Source organism: Dipodomys spectabilis, unplaced genomic scaffold (genome assembly GCF_019054845.1).
Source record: "Dipodomys spectabilis isolate Male_0828 unplaced genomic scaffold, ASM1905484v1 ptg000299l, whole genome shotgun sequence".
Lineage (NCBI taxonomy): Eukaryota > Metazoa > Chordata > Mammalia > Rodentia > Heteromyidae > Dipodomys > Dipodomys spectabilis.
Window position 1 is genome coordinate 2,476,131 of NW_024870976.1, and position 23,720 is coordinate 2,499,850.

Below are 23,720 nucleotides of genomic sequence, written 5' to 3' on the forward strand. Positions count from 1 at the left end.
TCCTGGGAGGGAGGACTCCGCCTGCCCCTGTGAGGGAGGACTCCACCTGTCCCTGGGAGGGAGGACTCCTCCTGTCCCTGTGAGGGAGGACTCCACCTGTCCCTGGGAGGGAGGACTCCACCTGTCCTGTGAGGGAGGACTCCTCCTGTCCTGTGAGGGAGGACTCCACCTGCCCCTGGGAGGGAGGACTCCTCCTGTCCTGTGAGGAAGGGCTCCACCTGTCCCTGAGAGGGAGGACCCCAGCTGTAGCCACATTTGGCTGCTGCCCACAGCCATAGCTCACAATTTGCCTATTACCTGCATCAGTGCACACAAGCATGGCACGTGCACATGTACACAGACACACATAGGCCCATACATGCAAGTATGTACACATGGATGTACATCTGTGTGTAAACACATAACACAAGTGTACGCCATGCAGACAGAGCCCTTCTTTTTTTTCCCTTTATTTATTTATTTTTTTTTTTTTTTTGGTCAGTCATGGGGCTTGAACTCTGGGCCTGGGCGCTGTCCCTCAGCTCTTCAGCTCAAGGCGAGTGCTCTACCACTTGAGCTGCAGCGCCACTTCCGGTTTTCTGGTGGTTTATTGGAGATAGGAGTCTCGTGGTCTCTCCTGCCCGGGCTGGCTTTGAACTGCGATCCTCAGATCTCAGCCTCCTGAGTAGCTAGGATTACAGGCGTGAGCCACCAGCGCCCGGCTTCCCTTTATTTATTATTTTTTTTTTTTTGGTCCGGTTGTGGGTCCTGAACTCTGGGCCTGAGCACTGTCCCTCAGCTCTTCAGCTCAAGGCTAGTGCCCAACCACTTGAGCCACAACGCCACTTCCGGCTTTTTTCTTTTTGCTTATGTGGTGCTGAGGAATCAAACCCAGGGCCTCAGGCATGCAAGGCAAGCGCTCTACCACTGAGCCAACTTCCCAGCCCTTTTTCCTTTTAAAAAAAAAAAAAAAAAATTTAACCAGCCTGGCACCTGTGGCTCACACCTTTCATCCCAGCTTCTCAGGAGATCTGAGGATCGAGGTTCAAAGCCAGCCTGGGAAGGAAAGTCCACGAGACTCTTATCCCCAGTAAACCACTAGAAAACTGGAAGTGATGCTGTAGCTCAAGCGGTAGAGCACTAGCCTTTGAGCTGAAGAGCTGAGGGACAGCACCCAAGCCCAGAGTTCAAGCCCCACTACTGACCAAAAAAAAACAAAAACATGATATCAATCAAACCCAGGGCCTTATACACACCAGGCAAGTTCTCTGTACCTAAGCTACACCCACAGCCCTAGCGTGTGTGTGTGTGTGTGTGTGTGTGTGTGTGTGTGTGTGTGTGTGTGTGTGTGTGTGTGTGTGTGTGTGTGTGTGCTGGTCCTGAGACTTGAACTCAGAGCCTGGATGCTGTCCTTGAGCTTTTGTGCTCAAGGCTAGCACTCCACCATTTGCACTACAGCTCCATTTCTGGTTTTTTGGTTGTTAATTGGAGATAAGAGTCTCAAGGGCTTTCCTTCCATGGACTGGCTTCGAACTGTGATCCTCAGATCTCAGCCTCTTGAATAGTTAGAATGACAGGCATGAGCACTGAAGTCCAGCCATCTCCCTCTTATTCAGCTGATAGAAATCTTCCTTTTTAAACCTCCAAGTAGTTGCACTGTTATTTGTTACTTCTCATTATTTATTGGTAAGTATATTAAATCATGATCAGAATATGATCTACAAATTTTGTTGTTAAAATTTTCTTTACCAGAGTCAGAATTCATTTTTAAGTACAAGTACATGTGAAAAAAAGTGTTTTTGTTGAGCAGTGGAAAGCAAACCCCTGGGATGCCTGCCCCTTGTCACCCTGCTTCTAGAAGACAGGTTCTACAGGCTCCTTGTGCAAGGCATGCACTCTACCGATGAGCTACCTTCCCAGCCCCAACACAGGCTCCTTGTGCATCAGTGCTGAAGGCTCCTCTCTGCTTCTTCCTCTGAGTTGTGCCCTTCCTCCATCCTCAGGTCTTACTGTGTAGCACAGGCTAGTCTCAAATTGGAGATCTTCCTTACCCAGCCTCCTGAGATTACAGGTGTACTCCACCATGCCTAGCTCATGGTCACCCTTTAAGTAGTAATAGTAGATGATGATGATGATGATGATAACGATGACATCCTCTTTCCAGCAGCCAGGTTTTATCTGTCACCCGGCTGGCATGGGCTGGACTGCACTGTAATTGACAGGCCTCCTCTCCCCTCTCCCTGGCCGCACATTGTTGCACTTTGTCACCTTCTCTGCCTCAGCTGATGTTCGTTACCTGCCCTGTGGCAGGAGGACGGGTGTGGGCTGGAGGAGGAAGGTCCTCCACATTCTCCCCAGCAGCATCACCCAGCACCTGGTGGTCCCTGCACCCCTGCTTCCCTGCGTGTCCCCAGCATCTAGGCCAGCACAGCTGCCATTGGAGTCCTTACAGTGTCCTCAGCGCTGCTGTGGCGTTCTTGTCCATTACCCAGGGTCCATACTCAGAGCAGGACATCCAGGCCTGACCCCTGTCCATCAGGACTGCTGCCCCAGCGGGAAACCCACTCAGGGCAAACAGGAAGCAAGCTGCATGTAGATCTGCCTTGGCAATTGAACTTTGGTCCTGGACTCTGTCCCTCAGCTCTTCAGCTCAAGGTAAACGCTCTGCCACTCGAGCCACAGCTCTACTGGTTTTCTGGTGGTTATTTGGAGATAAAAGTCTCATGGAGGGCTGGGAAGGTGGTTCAGTGGTAGAGCGCTTGCCTTGCATGCCTGAGGCCCTGGGTTCGATTCCTCAGCACCACATAAGCAAAAAGAAAGAAGCCAGAAGTGGCGTTGTGGCTCAAGTGGTAGAGCGCTAACCTTGAGCTGAAGAGCTGAGGTACAGCGCCCAGGCCCAGAGTTCAGGCCCCACAACCGGACCCCCCCCCCAAAGAAAAAAGTCTCGTGGACTTTACTGCCCCAGGCTGGCTTTGATCCTCAGATGTCAGCTTTCTGAGTAGCTAGGATTACAATCATGTGCCACCTTACCTGGCTAGGAATCAGGTGTTTTTTTGTTTGTTTGTTTTTGTTTGCTTGTTTCTTTTGCCTGTCCTGGGGCTTGAACTCAGGGTCTGGACACTATCCCTGAGCTTCTTTTGCTCAAGGCTAGCACTCTACCACTTGAGTCACAGCACCACTTCTGGCTTTTTCTGTGTATGTGGTACTGAGGTATGGAGCCCAGGGCTTCGTGCGTGCTAGGCAAGCACTCTACTACTGAGCCACATTCCCAGCCCCAGGAATTGATTTTAACAGGAATGTCCAAGGACTAGGCATTACCCAGAATGCTTGGCGACACAGTCTTACAGTAGCACACTATGCCAGTGATTCCCTAATAACCCATAGTGCCAGACCCCAAGTGAGATCATTCAGACTGTCAAAGACATCATAAAGTAAAAGAACCCTGAGTTATGCAATAAGTTAATAAAAAGCTACCCACAGCCAAGCACTGGTAGCTCACGTCTATAATCCTAGCTACTCAGGAGGCTGAGATCTGAGGATCATGGTTCAAAGCAGCATGGGCAGGAAAGTCTGTGAGACTCTTATCTCCAATTAACCACCAGAAAACCAGAAGTGGTGCTGTGCCCAAAATGGTAGAGTTCTAGCCTTGAGCTGAAGAGCTGAGGGACAGAGCCCAGGCCCAGAGTTCAAGCCCCACAACCAACAACAACCAAAAAAACTATAAGTACAAAATCTAAGCATTATAAGGTAAGTTTATAAGCATTAGGAATAGAAAATATGTCAGGTTTTAACAAAATTATATTCTGATAAATCACATATTAGCACACAGTCTAGGAAGTATGGATGAGAGTAGATTAAAGCATACCTCTTGTTGGATGCTGTTGGCTCATGCCTGTAAGCCCAACTACTCTGGAGGCTGAGATTTAAGGGTCAGCTTCTTAGACAAAGTCCACAGGCTCCATCTCCCAATTAGCCAGTAAAATGCCAGGCTGGTTCAAGTGGTAGAGCTGTATGAGCAAGCAAGCTGAGCCAATGCATAAGGCCCTAAGTTCAAGTCCTGGTACCAATATGAGAGGAAGGGGAGGAGAGAAAGAGAGAGAGAGAGAATGCTCTTACCCAGGCAGCTGTCCAGGCTCCAGATCTGGTCCGGAGAGAGGAGCTAGAGAGAAACGAGATGCAGGGAGAAGGGAGCTGTGTGAGTGGATGGTAATGATGGGGAGAATGCCACAGAACTGGAACCACCACTTGCTTAATTATTAACCTTCCAATACTCAGTGCCAATCACTAAGGCAACCCAAGAAGCACCCCTCTCTCCCAGCAGAGCACCGGGCTTTCCTTACGAACCACTGTGTGGTTGAATTCACCTGTGGAATTCAGTTGTATTTCAGAGCTGTTGGCCTGGCAGTGGACGTGCCAGTCTGGCTGCCCAGGCCCAGTGTGGACCTGAAGATCTGCATGTTCGACCGGCTGTACCAGGACTCCATCCTCGTCCACACGCGGTGAGCCCCCTGCTGGCCTGCAGGGGCACTGCGCCCCAAGCGGGCCCCTGAAGGAGGTGATCCTGGGTGACCCGGCACTATCATGGGAGGAACAAGGGTGAGGGAGGGCAGATTTGGAGACAGAGGAAGGGAGCCAAGGAATACCAGGGCCTTGGGAATGGGACCAGGGAGGGCAAGAAAGAGAGGCTTGGAGGGAAGAAGGAAGCATCCCTGCACATGGCTTGGCCCGAGCCAGGGGAGGTCCACTGTGGCTCTGCCTCCATGGAAGTTGTTTCAGTAAACACACTCCCACTCAGGACTACACACGCGTGGGACAGCAGCACAGGACATGAGCAAGGTCTGCTCTCTGAGGTCATCCAGACACAGATGACCCCAGCAGTGCAGCATGGGCAGCGGTCCTGGGGTGGGCATCTCAGGGCCACTACACCCAGGCCAGAGTTAGCACCAGGCCAGGCCGCTGCTGTGCCAAGCCCCGGCTGCTGCCACCCTCCTGCCAGGGCTCCACGGCCCTACTCCCCGAAGCCAGGGATTGCTGTAGCCCTAAGCAGCCTCCCCAGGGACAGGAAGTCTTCAAGACCCTGGGTGAGGCTCTGCCTTAGGGAAGGAAGCCGTCTGGGAGAGCCTGGGGGGCTTGGTCAAACAGGGTCTCTTGTAGGATGTGAACTGCTTCCTGCTCATATGGGGTGGGGGACCAAGGGGTCTGGGGTGACACACAGGGTGTCCAGAGGGACTGAGGTGAAGTTTCTCTGTGTTGACCCTTCCCCAGGACACATGTATCCGTGTAAATTTTGTTTCATGATTAAAAAAAAAACCCAAAGCCAGGCACTGGTGGGCTCACACCTGTAATCCCAGCTACTCAGGAGGCTGAGATCTGAGGATCAAAGCCAGGCACCGGTGAGCTCACACCTGTAATCCTAGCTACTCAGGAAGCTGAGATCTGAGGATCATGGTTCAAAGCCAGCCCAGGCAGGGAAGTCTGTGAGACTCTTATCTCCAATAAACCACCAGAAAACTGGAAGTGGCGCTGTGGCTCAAGTGGTAGAGCGCTAGTTATACTTGAGTTGAAGAGCTGAGGGACAGCACCCAGGCCCAGAGTTCAAGCCCCATGAACAAGAAAAAAAAAAAAAAAAAAGAAATGCCTCAGTGGCTCAAAGGGCTAAATGTGCATAGGGCCATGATTGTGACCACCTGACCTGGTGCCCTGTGACCTGCCCACAGTTCAAAAGCAGCCCTGCGCCTGAAGTTTGAAGTTTGCAAGGAGCTAAGAGGCCACATGGAGCTCCTGCCTGAGACGGGCTACATTCAGGCCATGTCAACCTACTCCGTGCAGCTCAAATTCTTGCCTCGGTGAGCTAAGAAAGGCATGGGCCATAGAGGAATGGGGCTTCCAGGGCTTTCCTCTTGCTGGTCCCTTGGCAGGGCACACATCACCATGCTGTGCCACCTGTCAGAATAAGATGACCCTGGTATTGGTATGTGACCCACCTTGGCTTCTGATTGGACACAGTGGGAGCCTGCTGTCTGTGTGTGGCTTCTGATTGGACACAGTGGGTACCTGCTCTGTGTGTGGCTTCTGGTTGGACATAATGGATGCTTGCTGTATGTGGCTTCTGATTGGGCACAGTGGGAGCCCACTGTCTGTGTGTGGCTTCCGATTGGACACAGTGGGAGCCTGCTATCATTTGTTTTTTAATCTTTTTTTGGGTCCAGTCGTGGGGTCTGAACTCTGGGCCTGGGCACTGTCCCTCAGCTCTTCAGCTCAAGGCTAGCGCTCTACCACTTGAGCCACAGCGCCACTTCTGGCTTTTTACTTTTTGCTTATGTGGTGCTGAGGAATCGAACCCAGGGCCTTGAGCATGCAAGGCAAGCGCTCTACCACTGAGCCACCTTCCCAGCCCGGGAGCCTGCTATCTTTGACTGTCTTTTGTTATTCCCAGGTTCTATGTTGGACACTTAAGATTTCTTTTCCTCTGCTCTGACTTTTTTTGTTGTTGTTGGTGGTCGTGGGGCTTGAACTGAGCCTGGGCGCTGTCCCTGAGCTCTTTAGCCCAAGACAAACACTCTATCACTTGAGCCACAGTGCCATTTCTGATTTTCTGGTGATTAATTGGAGATAAGAGTCTCATGGACTTTCTTGCCTGGACTGGCTTTGAACTGCAATCCTCATCTCAGACTCCTGAGTAACTAGGATTATAGGTGTGAGCCACTGACACCTAACTCTCTGCTGAATTTTATACTTCCTGTTCCAAGACCTTTGTTGTTCAACCATCTGTTTGTCTATCATCTATATCATCTACCTATTACCTGTCTATCTTCTATATCTATCTCCCATCTATATTTAATTTATTGTCTATATAATCTATCATCTCTCTTCTATCATCTGTCATCCATCTGTCTTTCTGTTATCTAGCTGAGTGAACTCACAGCCTCCTATTTGCTAGGCAGGTACTCTACCACTGAAGCCATGCCCCTAGTCCTTTTGCTTTCTTTTTCTTTTCTTTTTTTTTTTTTTTTTTTTTTTGTCGTGGGCCTGAACTCTGGGCCTGGGCGCTGTCCCTCAGCTCTTCATCTCAAGGCGAGTGCTCTACCACTTGAGCCACTTCCAGCTTTTTCTGCTTATGTGGTGCTGAGGAATCGAACCCAGGGCCTCATGCATGCAAGGCAAGCACTCTACCACTGAGCCACCTTCCCAGCCCCTTTTGCTTTCTTTTACATGTAGAGTCTCATGTTTTTGCCTGGGTCAGCCTGAATTATGATCTTCCTACCTCCTAGCTGGGATGAGAGTTTGTGACTGAGATGAGATCTCACTAATTTTGTCCAGGCTGGCCTTGAATTATGATCCTCCTGGTTTCTGCCTACTGTTTAGCTAAGATTATCAAAGGCACTTTAAAGGTTCTTATAAGTGAGTGTCTTTATTCATTTAAAACACAACCACTGGAGCTGGGAAGGTGGCTCAGTGGTGGAGTGCTTGCCTCGCATGTATGAGGTCCTGGGTTCAATTCCTCAGCACCACATAAGCAGAAAAAGCTGGAAGTGGCGCTGTGGCTCAAGTGGTAGAGTGTTGGTTTTGAGCTGAAGAGTTCAGGGACAGTGCCCAGGCCCAGAATTCAGGCCCCACGACCGACAAAAAAATAAAAATAAAACACAACCACTGACCTTTACTTAAATGCAGCTGCTCAGAAATATGTCCATTCCACTTAGAGCAACGGGGACTTGCTGCTCACCAAGACGAGGCATCTTGAGGCTTCAGAGCCTGAAGTGCTTCCGAGTTAGCCACAGGATCTGCATGGTAGCAGCAGCATTGGTGTCACCTGAATCTCAGAGCTCCTCCATGCTACCCACTGCACAGTTCCTCTGTGTGTGTGTGTGTGTGTGTGTGTGTGTGTGTGTGTGTGCGTGTGTGTGTGTATGTATGCATATGCATGCATGTGCTGGTCCTGGGGCTAGAACTCAAGGACTGGGCACTTCCCCTCAGCTTTTTTGGTACTTTACTGCAATGAGCCACAGCTCTACTTCCAGCTTTTTAGTGGTTAAGTATAGATAAAAGTCTCACAGCTGGGTGCTAGTGGCTCACGCCTGTAATCCTAGCTACTCAGGAGGCTGAGATGTGAGGATCAAGGTTCAAAGCCAGCGCAGGCAGGGAAGTCCATGAGAATCTTATCTCCAATAAAATCACTAGAAAAACCAGAAGTGGTGCTGTGGTTTGAGCGGTAGAGCGCTTACATTGAGCTGAAGAGCGCAGGGACAGCCCCCAAACCCAGAGGTCAAGCCCCCACGACCGACGAAAAACAAGTCTCGCAGATTTTACTGCCTAGATTGGCTTCAAACTGCAATCCTCAGATCTCAGCCTCCTCAGTAGCTAGGATTACAGGTGTGAACTACTGGCACCTGGCTCCTACATGGTTTACCAGCACCAATTTGAGGTCAGTGGGCAAAATACCTATGGAAATACAGTTGGGCGCACCTGCCTGTTGCAGACTCTCCCTTCCAGAAGATGCAGGGAAGTATTTTGACAAGGACAGCCGAGTTCTGGAGGCTCCAATGACGATCCGGGTGGCCGACCAGGTCTGTACAGGGTACTGCCCATGAATCATGGGCACCCTGGGGGACGAAGGCAAGGCCCTGTATCCCACGTGGGCTCCCGAAAGGACATCCCCATCACTCACTTCCCGGTGGGCTAACCAGAAAGCTTGGGTTTTTGTCCACACCGCTCCTGTGTGGTGGGAAAGGGCCAGAGGAGGCCTCTGTTCCCAGCCTGCCAGGGGCCTCCACACCTCATCTGCACATGGCATGCAGTGTGCCTCGCTGCCCTGGTGCACACTGATGTGTGCACAGATACACCACACACACTACACACTCAGCTTGTCCCTGGGTGGCTGCCTGCTCCTCCCTCTGCCACCCTGCAGCCCGAGCAGCTGGTCGGGAGGCGCATGTGAGGTCGCAGGACGCCGGTGTACCCTTGGGAGATCTTGTGTCCGGCTCAGAGGCTAGGGGAGCACACGCGGCCCTTTGCACCTCAGATAAAACCTGTGGAGTTCACCGTCCAAGCCGTCGTCACCACGTCGGACCTGGAACTCAACCCCTCGGAGGTGGACTTTGGCTACTGCACCGTCTATGAGGCCATCAGGACGGAAATCAACCTCAGCAACCACTCACTGCTGCCCCAGATGTTCGGCTTCGTCGGCCTCCCCAAGGTGCACGGGGGTGGGGCGCTGGGCGTCAGGCAGGACACAGACACTGGGCCCGGCCACTCACTCCCTGTCCACATGGCTGCAGCCTCCCCCGCCCTCGCCCCTTCCAGCTCCCTCCCTTCCTGACTTCAGTACTTGCCATGCCTGGACCCCACAGAGGACGCCCAGGCCCATGCTCTCTGCACACGTCCACCCCTTACCGCTCACCTACACATGCACTCACCCATCCTTCCACTGGAACGCACGCATGCACAGACACAGACACTGGCACACACACTTGCACACGCACTCGCCTACTCTCCCACTGGCACACCACACACACGCACACACGCATGCACGCACTCGTCCACCCTCCACTCACCCACACACACACACATTCTCCCACACACAGTAACACCCAGGACTGCCACACGTACACTCATTTAGCTCCTTGAGGGGACAAGGTTGAGAGAGTCTCACTGTGTAGCCTGGGCTGGCTCAAAGAGCGCCCTCCTTCCCCAGCTCTGAGTCCTGGGACCAGCGGCATACCCTGCCACAGCAGCGCACACTGGCCCTCAGAGCCATGCCGCTTCCCTGGGGCATGCGGTTTTTAACTGTGGTGCTGATGGTTCCAATTTCCTAGTTTGTGGATATCCAGCCCAACGATGGGTTTGGGACAATCATGCCACTGGAGACTTTGCAATTTGATGTGATCTTCCAGCCTGCCAAGGCCAGAGAGTACAACTTCGAGCTGGTCTGCAAATCTGAGATAAATAGGTAAGCCTGTGAGGCAGAGAGGATGTGGGGACGTGGTCCTGCTCTGAAGAGGCAGCCTTTCCCCCTCCTCCCCGGCCTGCCCCCACCCACCTACTCCCTACCCCTCCCCACCACTTGCCCTGGATCTCACCAGGCTGACCACAGAGCAGGGTGGAGCGGAACTGGGTGGCACTGCTGGCTGGCAGGAGCCTCAGCCCAGGGTACATTTGGCCTTCCACAATGGACCAGTGGAACTTATGTGTGCATGGATACACACATGAGTGTGTGCACATGAGCATGAATGTGCATGTCTCTGAGCATACACTATGTGACCGTGTATGCAGTATGTGATCATGTATGCATAAGCATGCATGGACATGAGTGTTAGAGCATGTGTGCAAATGTGGGTATAAATGTGAGCATGCATGTCTGTGTACATGGTGTGAACATGTTTGAAAGTGCAGTGAGCATGTGTGCATGTGAGTGTATGCATTGTGAATGAGTGAACACATGCACAAACATGGGTGTGTGACTGGGCATATTTATGAGTGTGCGGTGACCAAGCATGTGTGTGAACATGACTGCACACATGTTTGTGCAGAAACATGCACACACATGTGAATAGCATGTGAACACGTGAATACTCAAGTGTGAGCATGTGTGAAAATGCATGCGTGTGAACACGCAGTGAAAGTGTATAACCACACTTGGTGTAAATGAGAGTGCATACAAGCATGTATCTGTATTGTTGGTCGTGGGGCCTGAACTCGGCCTGGGCGTTGCCCCTTAGCTCTTCAGCTCAAGGCTAGCACTCTACCACTTGAGCCATGGGGCCACTTCCGGCTTTTTCTGCTTATGTGGTGCTGAGGAATTGAACCAGGGCCTCATGCATGCGCTCTACCACTGAGCCACCTTCCCATCCGTGCACACCAGTTTATATGAGCGTGCAAGTGAGTTTCCTATACAGATATGTGAGTTTGCTGTGTATGATTGTGAGCACAGGGATGTGATCCTGGAGCATGTGTGGGTTAGACGCAGGCACACAGCCACCTGGAGTCACCCGCTCCCCGGAGAAACAGAAGTGGATGCGGGCAGTGCCGCCAGGTCAGCTGGAGGCTGCTCCTCCCTGCTGAGGGCATCTCACTCACTGGTGGCTGTTGTGACACACTGGGCTATTTGCAGCTCAGACTCTAGAAAAGGAGACTCTGAAGGACCATTTCTTCCCTTCGCCCACTGGGGACTTGGGGAGAGGCCCTGGGAGGTCGCTGAGGTGTATTTCATTACATAAGGGAGGCTGATGTGGAAACTGAAGCTCTAAAAGTTGAGCTGGAGGTGTTGTGTGGTCACAGGGAGCCCCCGGGAGGAGGGGAGAGCAGGTGGACTGGCGTCATGGCTTGGGACTGCAGCAAGTAGTCCGCTGGGACAGGCCGCCTGCCCACGCCTCTGCTGTCCCCCCGCCTACCCCATCAGCCACAATGCTAACGGGATGGCAACTCCTTCTGTTCTATTGCCCAGGCCTTCAGCTGTGCTTTGTGGTAGGGGCTAGAGCTCCTGTGCCTCCCTTCAGCGATGTCCTTTAGGCCTTTATTGACGTTTTCATGGTGTCTACCCCCTCGTTAATATTCTTTCATTCCCTTCATTGAACTACTCATAGTGTGTCTTCTAATTGATGCCATATTGAACGTCATGTATTGTCTTTGTCATTTCATTCGCCTTTTATCCTCCCATTTGCTCTTTGTATTCTTCTGGCTGTTCCAGGATCTGCTCCGTCCTTCCATCAGCCAGTTCCCTCGTGATCGTTGCTTTTCTTTTCCTCTCTTCCTCTTCCCTCTCGCTAGAGTCCTCCCCTGAGTTATGGTCAGTTTTGTGTGTGGCATGTTGTGTTGATAGTTCATGAACTTCATGACCATTCACTCTGATTCATGCATCTGGATTCCGTGTAGGAGTTCTGTTGGGATGGGGTGCAGTGACGGGAGAATGCAGCTGTCAGTTGAGAAGGTCGGGTTGTGGGGGCAGGGGAGGGTGTGGAGGGGGTATTTTACCAGGGAGATCCATGAGGACAGGGAAAGGCGGGAGTCGCCCCTGCATCAGAAGCCCTGTGAGTCCTGCAGCCACCTCCCGGCCACGCTTGGTGTGAGTGTGTCTGCTGTGACTGCTGTGTGTCGGTGAGGCTGGCTGGGAAAGCTCCCAGACCAGAGCCTGCGGCCGCTGTGACCAGTGTGGCTACACTGCAGGAGTCCTCTGCTAAGCACCCCTCAGCAGTCTTTTCTCTTGGTTGGTGTGAACTGGAGCTCTCTCTCTTGTAGTCTGTTTGGTGCACTCTCTTGAAGTGGAGTTGTGTGCCAAAGGCCTCCATCTCTGTGATCAGAGGGAGCCTGGTTCATCCTGGTCCCAACTCTGCCATCTTGATTCTTCTGGCCTAGGCTCTACCTTGGAGTCACCAAATCAGTCACACGCGCATCCCTCACAGGGTGGGGCCTCCCTCCCGTCAGTGCCCCTGCCCTGTGCCTTTGTCAGAGTCAACTGACTTTGTCAGTGTGGTCTCCTTCCTTCTCTTCGGTTCCTTACAAGAGACCAGGGCTGGGAAGGTGGCTCAGTGGTAGAGCACTTGCCCACCATGCATGAAGCCCTGGGTTCCATTCCTCAGGACCACTTACACAGAAAAAGCTGGAAGTGGTGCTGTGGCTCAAGTGGTAGAGTGCTAGCCTTGAGCAAAAGAAGCTCAGGGACAGTGCCCAGGCCCTGAGTTCAAGCCCCAGGACTGGCAAAAAAAAAAAAGGGTGACTTTTGAGTTTTATTTATGATTTTGTGCCTATAATAGGGCTTGAACTCTCATGTGTCTTTTCTGCTTAAAGCTGACACGGTATCCCTTGATCCACAGCTTCACTTCTGGCTTTTTGCTTGTTAACTGCAGATAAGAATCACAGACTTGGGCTGGGAAGGTGGCTCAGAGGTAGAGCGCTTGCCTTGCATGCATGAGGCCCTGGGTTCGATTCCTCAGCACCACATAAGCAAAAAGAAAAAAAGCCAGAAGTGGCGCTGTGGCTCAAGTGGTAGAGCGCTAGCCTTGAGCTGAAGAGCTGAGGGACAGTGCCCAGGCCCAGAGGTCAGCTGAGCCCCATGACCGGACCCTAAATAAATAAATAAATGTCTAACACAAACCAGAAATACACAAGGCTAGTGTATCTTCCCAGGTTGTTATCAAAACTCTGGCAATGCAGGCACAAGTCCTGTGTCCCTGTGGCATGGCCAGCCCTCCTGTCCCATGGGCCAGCACCTTGCTCAGGCGCTCATGGGCTCCTGCACTTGGGCCGAGGAGCATCGACAGCCTGACACTGCCTCCCTGCCTCCCTCATCCCGCCCGTCACAGACAGCCTGACACTGCCTCCCTGACTCCCTCACCCCACCCTGTCACTGCCAGCCTGACACTGCCTCCCTGACTCCCTCACCCCACCCTGTCACTGCCAGCCTGACACTGCCTCCCTGACTCCCTCACCCCGCCCTGTCACTGCCAGCCTGACACTCCCTGACTCCCTCACCCCGCCCTGTCACTGGCAGCCTGACACTCCCTGACTCCCTCACCCCACCCTGTCACTGCCAGCCTGACACTCCCTGACTCCCTCACCCCGCCCTGTCACTGCCAGCCTGACACTCCCTGACTCCCTCACCCCACCCTGTCACTGCCAGCCTGACACTGCCTCCCTGACTCCCTCACCCCACCCCGCCACTGCCAGCCTGACACTGCCTCCCTGACTCCCTCACCCCGCCCCGCCACTGCCAGCCTGACACTCCCTGACTCCCTCACCCCACCCTGTCACTGCCAGCCTGACACTGCCTCCCTGACTCCCTCACCCCGCCCTGTCAGACAGCCTGACACTCCCTGACTCCCTCACCCCACCCTGTCACTGCCAGCCTGACACTGCCTCCCTGACTCCCTCACCCCGCCCTGTCACTGCCAGCCTGACACTGCCTCCCTGACTCCCTCACCCCACCCTGTCACTGCCAGCCTGACACTGCCTCCCTGACTCCCTCACCCCACCCTGCCACTGCCAGCCTGACACTCCCTGACTCCCTCACCCCACCCTGTCACTGCCAGCCTGACACTCCCTGACTCCCTCACCCCACCCTGTCACTGCCAGCCTGACACTGCCTCCCTGACTCCCTCACCCCGCCCTGTCAGACAGCCTGACACTCCCTGACTCCCTCACCCCACCCTGTCACTGCCAGCCTGACACTGCCTCCCTGACTCCCTCACCCCACCCTGTCACTGCCAGCCTGACACTCCCTGACTCCCTCACCCCACCCTGTCACTGCCAGCCTGACACTGCCTCCCTGACTCCCTCACCCCGCCCTGTCACTGCCAGCCTGACACTGCCTCCCTGACTCCCTCACCCCACCCTGTCACTGCCAGCCTGACACTGCCTCCCTGACTCCCTCACCCCACCCCGCCACTGCCAGCCTGACACTGCCTCCCTGACTCCCTCACCCCGCCCTGTCACTGCCAGCCTGACACTCCCTGACTCCCTCACCCCACCCTGTCACTGCCAGCCTGACACTGCCTCCCTGACTCCCTCACCCCACCCCGCCACTGCCAGCCTGACACTCCCTGACTCCCTCACCCCGCCCTGTCACTGCCAGCCTGACACTCCCTGACTCCCTCACCCCACCCTGTCACTGCCAGCCTGACACTCCCTGACTCCCTCACCCCACCCTGTCACTGCCAGCCTGACACTGCCTCCCTGACTCCCTCACCCCACCCTGTCAGACAGCCTGACACTCCCTGACTCCCTCACCCCACCCTGTCACTGCCAGGTGCTTCAAGGTCTCCTGCCGGGCCGTGGGGGTCCTCCCACCCCTGGAGCTGTCCCACTACCAAATCAAGTTCCCAGCCACCCCACTGTATGACACTTCTGTGGCCACGCTATACGTCATCAACTCTCACCTGAGCATGAACAAGCTGACACACTCCCTGCCCCGCATCGGCTCGGAGGAAGCCACCCCTGTGGGCCCGACGTCGTTTGAGTTCCTCCCGCCCCCCAACTCACCCATCACCATCTCACCTTTAGTGGGGACTGTATTGCCAGGAAAGGTAAGTATGGGCCTGTGTGCAGGCCTACCTTAAACCGCAGGGATTCAACCCAGGCAGGGCCAAGAGCCTGGACGCACTCTACGCACCTGACCCAACAGTCAAGAGGCACTGCCTGGGGCTGCAAGCAGGGGTAGACCCTGAGTCCATGAGCTAGCTTTTTGCTAGCTACTTAGATAGGTAGAATGACAGCTAAGAGCAAGAAAGCTGGCTTTCTTGCTGGCTGTTTTTTGGGTTTTTTTTTTTGAGGGGGGGGTCCGGTAGTGGGGCCTGAACTCTGGGCCTGGGCGCTGTCCCTCAGCTCTTCAGCTCAAGGCTAGCACTTTAGCCACAGCACCACTTCTGGCTTTTTTCTTTTTGCTTATGTGGTGCTGGGGAATCAAACCCAGGGCCTCAGGCATGCAAGGCAAGTGCTCTACCACTGAGCCAACTTCCCAGCCCGGCTTTCTTGCTGGACTCACACCACTGGCAGGCCCTGGGCACTCAGGCCACTGTCCAGCTCCACCCAGGGCCCTTCTGCCTAATCCATACCAGGGAGTTAAGGGGCACAGTCATTTAGCCCAGGACTAGAAGCTCACATCTGCGATCCTAGCTACTCAGGAGGCTGGGATCTGAGAACTGAGGGGGTTTTTTGTTTTCATTTGTCTTGTTGGTTTTGGTGGTGGTGGTTGTTGTTGTTGTTGTTGTTGTTTTTGGTAGGTCATAGGGCTTGAACTCTGAGCCTGGGCGCTGTCCCTCAGCTCTTCAGTTCAAGGCTAGTGCTCTACCACTTGAGCCACAGCGCCACTTTCAGTTTTCTGAGCAGTTTATTAGAGATAAAAGTCTCATGGACAAAAAATATGCCTGGGCTGGCTTTGAACTGTGATCCTCATATCTCAGCCTCCTGAGTAGCTAGGATTACAGATGTGAGCCACCAGCCCCTGGCTTGAGAACTGAGGTTTGAAGCCAGCTGAGGAAGCAAAGTTCTTGAGACTCTCATCTCCAATTAACCACCAAAAAGCCAGAAGTGAGGCTGAGGCTCAACTGGTAGAGACACCAGTCTTGAGTGAAAAAGCTAAGGGACAGTGCCCAGACCCTGAGTTGAAACCTCAGAGCTAACTCACATAAATACACGCATGTACACGTGTGTGCATGCACATACACACACACACACAGGAAATACAATTCTTTCATTAAGTTTATCAAATGCATTTGTCACTGTCCTATCCCACAGGGGGTGGCTGTGGTTTGTGTGCCCTGTCCAGGCCTCCTGCCCACATGGCCGCATCCCTCTCTTCCTTCTCCTCTCCTTTCCTCCTTCCACTCTTCTCTTCCAGTCACCCCTCTTCTCTCTCTGCCCTCACATCACCCCCTCCACCCTGGCCTTCTGGAGCTCTGGGGAACGTCAGCCAGCTGCGATGGGCCAGGGCTAGGCCCTGAGCTGAAGGGACTTGCTGGACTTGGTAGACTTAGTCAGTGGATTTCCACATTGCCAGGCTCATTTATCTTATGTGTGTCTCCTGCTGCTGAGACTTGAACTTGGTTCCTCTTGCTCTGCTCAACTTTCTTGCGCATAGCTGGCACTCGAATTGTTGAGCCATACCTCCAGTCCAGCTTTTTGCTAACTAATTGGAGACAGAGCCTCATGGACTTTTCTGCCCGGAAATCTTCCAAGTCCTTATCTCCCAAGTGGCTAGGACTACAGGCATGAGCCAGTGGTACCTGGCTCCATGTTTGTTTCTTGCTGGGCCTTCTAACAGTATGTGGTGCTGATCCATCCAAGAGTCTGCACTCAGCATTTGTCCCACAAGACCCTATCCTATGTCAGGAAGCAGCCCACCCACCCCAGGTCCTACAGGCCCTGGCCAAGACCATTAGCCTGGGCTGACCTGCCCAGGAGGATCTGGACTGGGTGAAAAAGGAGGAAGACTGAGGCCCACCACTGCCCTTGGGTCCCTGCGTCTCCCCACAGCGATGCCTGGTCCAGGTATCCTTCAGGCCTGTGCTGTCCCACGAGGTGATCGTGGAAGAAACCATGCAGATCATGACCAAGGAGATGGAAAGCAAGGTGGTGAGTGCAAACTCATGGGACCGCCGGGGCCTCCTGGGTAGCTTGGGGTGGGGTGTGCACTGAGGGGCGTCCATGCCTAGGACCAGCCCTCAATCCTCAGCCATCTCCACAGTGTACCCACCCTGTCTCCATTGCTTACCCCCCTCCACCGGCAGTCAGCCTTCCCGAGGGCTTCCTTGGTTCTGGGGCCTTTGGCTCCACACCTCAGCCTGAGGCTCCCATAATTCCAGAGTTGGCCAGGCCTTTTGGGCTGGCTCTGGAAGAGCGGGTGGTGGGAGCCTCCGGGCCAGGTGGCAGGTTCCCTGGGAAGCCCACAGTGGCCTCTGCTCCCTCAGTTCCGGAAGGACACGTTTGCCCTGAAGAAGGACCTGTGGAAGCAGACAATGTCCGCAGTTCGGATACACACGAAGGACCGGCCGACCCGCATGTCCATTTCCCATGTGGCAGCATTACAAAAGCAGGGGCCTGTGAATAGGTGGGCAAAAGGACTGCCCCATCCTGTCTGGCCCGGCTTCCACAGCTGCCACCAGGCCCCAGTGATCCCACAGAGGACCTGGGCACAGGGCGCAGCCTGGTGGCTGGAGCCCAGGAGGGACCGGCCTCAGACACGGACACAGCTGCTGTTCCCGTCCACACCTCCCCACCGGCTCCCACACACTCCATACCTGATGCCAGCCCTCCTAGGGCCCAGGGCCACCCAGAAGGCCCTCAGGGCCCTGGACCCCCTGCCAGCACTGAACATGCCTGTGTGGACCTGGGAATACAACTCTGTAGTTTAGTGTTTAAGCCACTACCTCCCCTGTCCTGAGCAGTACCCTGGAGCAGGAAAGGTCCCCACAAAAGCCACCAAAAATGCCAGGCTGTCAGACAGAGGCAAGCAGCCATTACCTAGGCCCTGGGGTGGCCTCAGGCTGCTGCCTGGAGCACCTTTGGACTTCCCCAGAGGACAGTCTGACCAGACTCCTAGGGTGCAGGTGTGGCTCCTGGACCCCCTCTCTCCATGGGGCCAAGGTGCTGGTTCCATGCTAAGACACCCCAGAGGCAGAGACTGCGTGGGCGACCCAGGTGCCGGGGTCCCAGGGTCCCAGCATGAGTGCCCTGTGCGGCTCATTCCAGTTCCATCCAGTATGAAGTTGCCAAGGCCAACCTGACCAGAAATTTCCAGGGGAAGTTCGACAAGTTTGTGGTCCCCTGCGTCGTTGCCAGTGGTGACATCAAAGACTGGAAGGCATCAGAACCTTTGAACTTCAGGTAAGGCATCCAGGGGTCTGGGGGGCCTGGCCAGCTAGGCAGGACGGACCACCTCCCCGCTACTGCCCAGACCTGCCACCCTGACCTGCCCGGCCCTCAGCATGCCCTGTCCCTCCCAGGTCCCAACCAGCACCCTGCACTGGAGCTCTGGTGTCCACCCTGCCCTGTCCCTCCCAGCCCCCACCACACTCTGTACCTGGAGCTCTGGTGTCCACCCCTCTCTGTCCCTCCCAGCCCCCACCACACTCTGTACCTGGAGCTCTGGTGTCCACCCCTCTCTGTCCCTCCCAGCCCCCACAACACTCTGTACCTGGAGCTCTGGTGTCCCACAGTGGCACCACCAATCATCGTGACTTCTAGCCGAGGCCAGACTGTCTTTGACTTTGGAGACATTGCTGTGGGTGAGTCTGATGGGGCCCTGGCACCGCCCCATCCCTCCCAGGGCCTTTCCTTCTGGCTCCCATCCCAGCAACCCCAGCCACTGCCAACTCCCACACAGCCCAGGAGAGATTCCTTGCACCCAGGGCTGAGGCTGGGGGTCCCTCCCCTATTGCAGGACACCGGGGCATCATGAAAGTCTCTCTGCAGAACATCTACCCCGAGGACCTCTATGTATCCTTTTCCACATGGGCTCGGGCACGGGCTCCAAGGGAGGTGGAGGCTGGGGATGGGAGGCTTGGGACAGACCGCACCAGAGTCCTGCCTCCCTCCTTGACGCCTGGCCTCAGGTGGAGTACTCGGTACTGAACCCCAGTGGCCCCTTTGTGCTCCTGAACCCCTCCAGCAAGCTGCGCTCGGGAGAGACGCAAGTCCTGGAGCTGTCCTTCTCGCCCCACGAGAGCATCATGGTGAGCGCCAGCCCCGGGCAGTCCACGCCCCACCTCTGCGCTCCCGACCCCTGTGGGCACCCGGGCAGTGCCGGCCTGAGCCCCCCACGCTCCAGACCACAGTGGGGGTCCACGCAGTGCCGGGCCTGACCCCCTGCGCTCCCGACCCCTGTGGGAGGCCAGGCGGCTGGCTCCACACTCCTGGCGCAGCATCCACACAGGCCTGTGCTCCACACCTCTGGGAGGCAGCAGCATGCCAAGCCCGAGCTCAGGGGCAGAGCTCCCCCGCCCATGGGCATCTGCTCTTTAGGCTCAAGAGACGCTGAACATCATCACCAAGAGAGGCACCCTCACGCTCACCATCATGGGCACTGGCGTGGCGTCCATGATCACCTGCTCCATCGAAGACAACGTCCTCAACATGGGCTACGTCATCGCCAGAGAGTCTGTCTCCTCCAGCTTCAAGGTGCCATGTGTCCCGGGCCCTGGCCCAGTCTCTGGGGAGCCTTACCCAGACCTGCTGGCGCCCTGTCCCTCTGTCCCGAGCTTGCACACAGCCCCTCTCACCCTCTCCTATGTTGCTACTCGAATACCTGCCCCTGGGACCTGGACTTGGGTGCCTCTGGCGAGAGGGTTTGCTGGCCTCCAAGGACAGGCCTTGCTGCCACATGGCCTCCCCACTGGTTTTCATGGCGGCCTGGCTTTGCTGGCTCTCCTGTGTGGGTCGCCCCAGCCTCTAGCTGGAGCGGCCCGGATCACCTGCCCGCCTGGGTGGGAGCCGGGACCAGTGCTTAAGATGGGCTCTGGACAAGGACGTGAGGGCAGGAGGGGCCTGGGCAGAGGTGTGGGTTCAGCTCTGGGAGCTCTCACGGACAGAGGAGGCGCAGGCCTGGCAGGGGCCGGGTAGCACCAGTGTGAGATACTGACACCAAGGGGGTGCCAGCAGCCCAGACCCTGCATGAGCGGCAGCATGGAGAACACAGCCAGATGGGCCTGGGAGCCATAATGCCACCTGGTCCCTAGTAGTATGACCCATTGAGCAGGCCTTGGGCACCAGCCCAGGCAGGCCTGCTTGGAGTGTGCTAGTGCAGCGAACTTGCTGTTGGCAGCTGCAGAACGACTCCTCCCTCCCCATCAAGTTCTGGGTCCAGCTGGAGAGCCTGTCCAGCACCAGGGCGGAGGCCCGGCAGAAGCTGCCTCAGTTTCTGACCTCAGTGGCTCAGCGGACAGAAATAGTTGGTGAGCTACTGTAGTTACTAGGGACAAGGCCACAGGGGCACAGGACCATGGAGAGAGGGGTGCCAAGTGAGGGGCAGGGAGGACGGGGACAGGGGCTAGGCCGGGAGGGCAGGCACGGCTCACTGTGCTGCCCGGCCACAGGCACGCAGAACCACAATGGCCAGAGTGTGTTCAGCGTGACACCGGTTGAGGGCCTCATGCTGCCAGGGAAGGCGCAGGACTTCACCGTGACCTTCAGCCCCGACCATGAGAGCCTGTACTATTCTGACCGGCTGCAGGTGGTCCTCTTCGAGAAGGTGGGCTGGGCCCAGCCGGCCCACAGTCCCACCCAGCCCTCTCCTGTGCTCTGCTGTCTTCAGAGCTGGGCCACCCTGAGCCAGACTCTGCCCAGCCACAGGGAGCAGGAACAGGGCATGGGGCAGGGCATGGGCTAGGGGCAGGGGCAGGAGACAGGGAGCGGGGACCGGGCACCGGCACAGCGGCGTGCTTCTCCTGCCCAGAGGGTCTCCCACAGGATCCTCCTGCAGGGCGCAGCTCGGGAGCACATGATGTTCGTGGAGGGCGGGGATGCGCTGGACGTGCCGGTAGAGTCCCTTACAGTGATGGCTACCTCAGATCCAGACCACAGGGAAGGTGAGCCCCGGCCTGTGGAGTGGGGGCAACGTCCGGCGTGGCCGGAGGACCCCAGACCCCACAGGACAGGGTGGAACCACGGGGGAGGCGGCAGGGGCTGCAGAGCCCTGGCAGGCAGGGTGGGTACTACGGGGTCAGAGTCCTGGGCAGCGCCCCTATTTCCTGGGCCTTGCAGCCAGACCCTGCCATAGAGGCCTTGCTTTCCAGAGTCTGATGAGCTGAAGCCCATCTTGGTGACCCTAGACTATGTCCAGTTGGACATGGACACACCAGCCCCACCAGCCACCCGGGAACTGCACGTGGGCTGTATCCGCACCACACAGCCATCTGCAAAGAAGGTGATTGAAGCACCTGGCACCCCTCAGACTCCATGCCTGGGTAACCCTGACCTCTCCTAGGCTTGCCCATCACTGGACTTGCTGGGGCTTCCTGCGGCAGAAGTCGGTGGCAGGCCAGCAGAGAGTTGAGGGGTGAGAGGTTGGGCACCTTCCTTCCAACCGAACCACAACCACCGCCTACCATTGGTGCCTGGCACCAATGGGACCCTGCTTCCTAGACAGGAGAATTCAGCCTGGACAGCCTCACTTGGCTGCAGCACAAGGGTTTCACCATAGAACCTTCCAGGGGCTCTGTGGAGCGAGGCCAGACCAAGACCATCAGCATCTCCTGGGTGCCACCTGCTGACTTTGATGTAGGTGCAGACCCCAAGATGGGCAGAGGGCCTGCGGGGGACCGTCCAAGGAGCGCCCTCAGGGCCATGGGACCCGGGAGGCAGGGCAGTGGGAGAGGCAGAGCCTCTGCCCAGGAGCTGCTGACAGAAGGTCCCTCCCTCCACCAGCCCGACCACCCTCTCCTGGCATGGGCCCTCCTGCAGCTCAGAGGGGACGTGAAGGAGACCTACAAGGTCATCTTTGTAGCCAGCGTTGTGACGGGGCCCTAGGACACGAGGTGCTCACTCTCAAGAGACCCCGTCCCAAACCTGCAGCCCCCCCAAACCCCCCTCCCGCACCCCAGACTGTGGGCCAGACCCAAACACACCCCTCCCAGAGGCCTGCGCCCCAGAGCCCTCCAAGTCCCAAGCCCACAAGGCCCTTACGGAGCCTTATATGAGACCTCTTCAGCCCTAGCCAGCTCCCAGCTGGGCCCCTCAGAGCCCCAGACCCACCATGCCCACACCTACACTGCACACAGCCACACCTACACACCCGCCAATAAACTCTGAGCCATCCGACAGCGACTGCAGTGTGGGGCTTGGACAGCATGGAGGAGGGACAGAGCCAGGAAAGCAGCCCTGCACGCGGGCATGCACACGAAGCACAGGCTCGTGGCCACACAGCACCTGTGACATGGGTCCGGCCTGGCAAGGACTTCCCGGACGGGGGAGGTCCTGTCGGGTCCAGCCTGGACCAGGGGGGCCCAGTCAGGCAGTGCAGGGGCCACAGCACTGCCTGTCAGCCCAGACATAGAGATGCAGGAAGAAGCAGAAGAGGCCCAGGGCTTCAAAGCCCACAGACTCCCTGGGAGCCCCTGGCTCCTCCCAGCTCCCAGGACCCCTGATGCCCCAGCAAGGGCAGGAGTGTGCAAAGATCAGAGGCCCAGCCCACGCCTGTCCTCCTCTGGCAGAGCCAAGCCAGAGGCCACGGTGAGGCTCAGGAGCTGTAGCTCTCGCTTCTCTGAGGAGCCAGGGTTTGCCCTGCAGGGAAGACCGAGTGGTGCCCGCAATACCCCGCTCCCCACTCCAGAGCACTCACCCACTGCCGTGGAGTCCAAGGGACACTTTGAGCAGAGCCTGCTCAGCGTGGTCCTCCAGTTGGCACAGCACACCCGTCCGGGGCCGGCACCGGGCGAGGAGATGCAGCCTCCCCTGGCCGGGCAGGACCACCTTGCTACCCACACTTGGTCTGACTGGCCACGGCCCCAGTCTCCTGCCAGCTTTCAGGCCCAAGGAGAGGAACAGGCAGTCCCGCCAGGCCAGGCCTCACAGGACATGTTCCAGGGGACACACTGTCCCCAGACAGGCTTCTCCCTGCTAACCCCAGGCCTGGATGTCCCACCCAGCCCCTCCTTTCTGCAGAGGCTCTGGCCCAAGCTTCAGGCTGGGCCATTTGTGTGGCTCCCCTCCCCTCCTGCTCCCCAGCTGGCCCCCCAGAGACAAAGCTCGGCCAAGGCAGTGGGGACGAGGAAGGAGGGCAGCAGCCAGCTTCAGTGACTTGGCTGGGGTTGGGCAGGAAGGAGAGGTCCTTGGGGGCTCATGGCAGGGCGGGACAACTGTAGGGAGCCCCCCAAAAGCCCTGCCTCTCTCCTGGTGGAGACAGCACACCCTTAACCCACTTCCCGACCCGTGCTGTGCCACCAGCTCCTTCAACCTGGTCACCAGACGGTGTGCTGCAGACCTGGCGGCAGTGTGGGGCAGAGGGAAGCAGGGCAGTAGACAGGACAATGGGCCCAGAGAGAGCAGGGGAAGAGCAAGGAGAAGAGCCAGCCAGCCCCAGCAGAATGAGAAGGCTTTGACAGCTGAAGGAGAGCCTAGTAGTGCCCTTGGCCAGTGGTCCGTGTCCAGTGCATCCAGGGCCCAGAGCAAGGCTCAGCCAGAGAGGCCTGGCCCGGGAGTGCCCACAGCAGAAGTCCCCAGCTCGGGTCCTGGGAGGACTCTCACTGAGTGTAACCCTCACTGGGTCCCTCCGTGGCCCCAGGTACCACACGGTGCTTCCAAACTGGGGGGCTGCAGGC

The 23,720-nt window shown here is 56.4% G+C and overlaps 1 protein-coding gene across 1 annotated transcript in view; it reads left to right on the top strand.

Annotated features, from left to right (window-relative positions):
- The window catches only part of Cfap74 (cilia and flagella associated protein 74), a 46,285-nt gene extending 24,150 nt beyond the window's left edge, over positions 1–22,135 (top strand). Inside the window, exons 20-38 of the mRNA XM_042701998.1 lie at positions 4,357–4,478; positions 5,697–5,825; positions 8,456–8,543; positions 8,999–9,172; positions 9,792–9,925; positions 14,717–14,993; positions 16,942–17,040; positions 17,376–17,515; positions 18,157–18,291; positions 18,583–18,692; positions 18,848–18,903; positions 19,020–19,139; positions 19,429–19,584; positions 20,228–20,357; positions 20,499–20,653; positions 20,858–20,990; positions 21,198–21,328; positions 21,547–21,681; positions 21,829–22,135. Of these exons, the coding sequence (XP_042557932.1) occupies positions 4,357–4,478; positions 5,697–5,825; positions 8,456–8,543; positions 8,999–9,172; positions 9,792–9,925; positions 14,717–14,993; positions 16,942–17,040; positions 17,376–17,515; positions 18,157–18,291; positions 18,583–18,692; positions 18,848–18,903; positions 19,020–19,139; positions 19,429–19,584; positions 20,228–20,357; positions 20,499–20,653; positions 20,858–20,990; positions 21,198–21,328; positions 21,547–21,681; positions 21,829–21,930 (2,526 nt within the window). The 3' untranslated portion in view covers positions 21,931–22,135. The remainder of the gene's footprint in view (positions 1–4,356; positions 4,479–5,696; positions 5,826–8,455; positions 8,544–8,998; positions 9,173–9,791; positions 9,926–14,716; positions 14,994–16,941; positions 17,041–17,375; positions 17,516–18,156; positions 18,292–18,582; positions 18,693–18,847; positions 18,904–19,019; positions 19,140–19,428; positions 19,585–20,227; positions 20,358–20,498; positions 20,654–20,857; positions 20,991–21,197; positions 21,329–21,546; positions 21,682–21,828) is intronic.
- The last annotated feature ends 1,585 nt before the right edge of the window (positions 22,136–23,720 follow it).